The 2,500-nt window shown below is 46.0% G+C and overlaps 1 protein-coding gene across 1 annotated transcript in view; it reads right to left on the bottom strand.

The window, feature by feature from the left end:
• LOC125025111 overlaps window positions 1-1,468 on the bottom strand; it is a 30,973-nt gene extending 29,505 nt beyond the window's left edge. The window contains exon 1 of the mRNA XM_047613033.1: window positions 33-1,468. Coding sequence (XP_047468989.1) covers window positions 33-108 — 76 coding nt within the window. The 5' untranslated portion in view covers window positions 109-1,468. The remainder of the gene's footprint in view (window positions 1-32) is intronic.
• Window positions 1,469-2,500: the final 1,032 nt, after the last annotated feature.

The following is a 2,500-nucleotide window of genomic DNA, read 5'->3' as shown; positions in this document are numbered from 1 at the left end:
CATGACTTTTTTTTTTTTTTTTTTTACCCTACCTGTATACTTCCTGAAGCAGTTGGCCATGCTGTTATAGAAGCCCATAAAGGTTGGCTGCATATTGGCTGGGTTCATGTTGGCGGTTTTAGTTGTCGCTTGTCTGTGTATACAAAGCTTTCTCTCTCCTCTGCTTCTTAGTTTTCTACGTTTTCCAAATCCACGTTTTCTCTCAGACTCCCACTTTTTCTCTATCCTTTTCTCCTTGCTCCTCTTTCCTTCTTCTCGCCTCTCTCCGTCTCCTCCTTTTTTATAGGGGTTGTCGTTGGACTATCTCATAAATAACTTGGGCAAAAACCTGAGCTACCACTGGACACTGAGTTGCTGGTTCATGGGGGTTCACCGGTGTCGGCCACTCGTTCACTTAGTCATGGGTGTTGCCGGTGAGAATGGGTTCGACCTTGAAATGCGAAAGACGTCAGACACGGAGATGGACCTGGAAGGTGACCTAGTGACCCGTTAGCTTTTTCAGTCTAGATAAACACAGGGGCTCGTTCCAAATCCACTTTAAATTGTTCCTTTGCCAAGCTTATTAAGATTCATCATTACAAGCCAGTCGCATCGCATGATGTCCAAGCTCTCTTATCAAAATAGGCTTAAAGGACTTAGCGAGCGGTATGTCTTGGGAAGTGAAGGTCACGGCTTCATCGACCAAATAGGCAACGTGTGTGCAATCGTGTGTTTGTGTACACGAAGACACGTGTGTGTGTGTGTGTGTGTGTGTGTGTGTGTGTGTGTGTGTGTGTGTGTGTGTGTGTGTGTGTGTGTGTGTGTGTTAGGTATGCATGTAAGTGTGTTCGTTTGTAAGTGTACATATCAATGTGAACTTGTGTTGCCATCAAATGAACATATAAGGCGTAGGAGAAACCCATCTCGAAACCCTCAGGAATCCCCAGTAATATTCCGCCAGTATTTCCACCATACCTAATCTTGCGTAACAGCCCCTTCCTCTCCCGGGGAAGCCTGCAATCTCCCAAAAATCAATATTTGATCATCGTGAGAGAAGGATCTTGTAGTCTTCCGCTTAATTAAGACTATGACTGTGCATTCTTCTCCGGGAGAGGATCATATATGACAATGAGAGGAAATGTCAGAATGGGTATGTATGTCCGAATGAAGGGTCCAGAGGCCGTGTTTACAAGACAGGAAATGTCGGGAAAATAATCTGGTATTTGAAAGAAAAGGTTTTGGTTCTTCTGACGATCGTTTCGGATAAGAAAGAACCAAAGTGAAAAAATACAAGGAAAAAAGAGTAAAATTATTGTTTCAATGTCGAGCGGCAGCTTTGCAAAGGCCATACAACATTCAAACCGTATAACGTGAAAGAAGTAAAATTATAAAAAATAAATGTAGAAATCAATGAAAGTCCTCTCTTTGGAGCTCCGGCTATCGTCTTGCGTCTTCGAAGGGGGCGTGTACCTGCGGCGAGCACCTGCCCGCCACACCTGTTGCTTCCTTTCTACACGGGAAGAGGGGGCTGGGCCGTGGGGATTGGGCGGGGTGGGGTGGGGGGGGGTAACGGGGTAGGAGATGGCGAAGGTAAGGTAAGAAAGGGCGGGGGGGGGGGGGAATAGGGAAAGGAGCTGGAAAAATGGATTGATGGAAAGGGAAGAAGGAGGGGAAGAGGAGAAAGGGTTAGGGGAGAGGGAATAGGAGGGAAGGTAAGTGGGAAGGAAATGAGAGAAGAAAAAAAGAAGGAATGTGATGTAGGATGAAGTAGCATTGTAAGGAAAGAGAAAAGTAGTGTTGGGAAAGAAATTGAAAGATTAAGAAAGGGGATTCGAAGGAAAGAGAGAATAAAAGTTGGGGAAAGGGATTTAGAAAGGTTGATAAATACTAGAGAAGGAAGCTGGCTACAGGAAAACGGGTGATTAATCGATCGCGTCGTATTTCGAAGAAAGGAGTAAGTCACGGAAACGGAAGCAGGGTATAAGATGCCGGTTGAACTGCCGCGAATAATAAAAAATGGGGAAGAGGTCTTTGGGCTCCTCGTGCCTTGGCCAAAGAAACGTGAAAAGGGAATTTTGAAACGTCTCGTTGCTGGGTATTTGACTTTAATCTTGCCCAAAATAAGGGGGCAAAGGACAATGAAGACAAATTATAGCGAGGGGAAAAGATATGATCTTCGGGAAATGGGTAAAAACAAGCCACCGCCTTCGTTTCGTCTCATAGTGCCTCTCAGTCTAGCGTGTGTCTGGTCCCCTCCTACTCTCTCCTCTCCCTCCCCCTCTCTCCCCTTCCCCCTTCCCCCTCCCTCCCCTCCCCCCTCGTTCTTGTTCCTTCCCTCTTGCCCCTAAATTGCTAGATTAGTCATACTGCCGCGATATAGATTGCCCCGCAATTATGGAGAATGATTTTGCTGTTGTCCTTCCGGCTGGAGGGAAATGTGAACCGCGTTACCACTCCCCCCCCCCCAAAAAAAAAAAAGGAAAAGAAAAAGGGTTCCAGAACTGTGTATGTGGCGTTCTAT

Source organism: Penaeus chinensis, chromosome 4, assembly GCF_019202785.1.
Source record: "Penaeus chinensis breed Huanghai No. 1 chromosome 4, ASM1920278v2, whole genome shotgun sequence".
Taxonomy (NCBI): domain Eukaryota; kingdom Metazoa; phylum Arthropoda; class Malacostraca; order Decapoda; family Penaeidae; genus Penaeus; species Penaeus chinensis.
The sequence above is the reverse complement of the archived record's forward strand: the minus strand, read 5'-3'. Positions and strand labels throughout refer to the sequence as shown.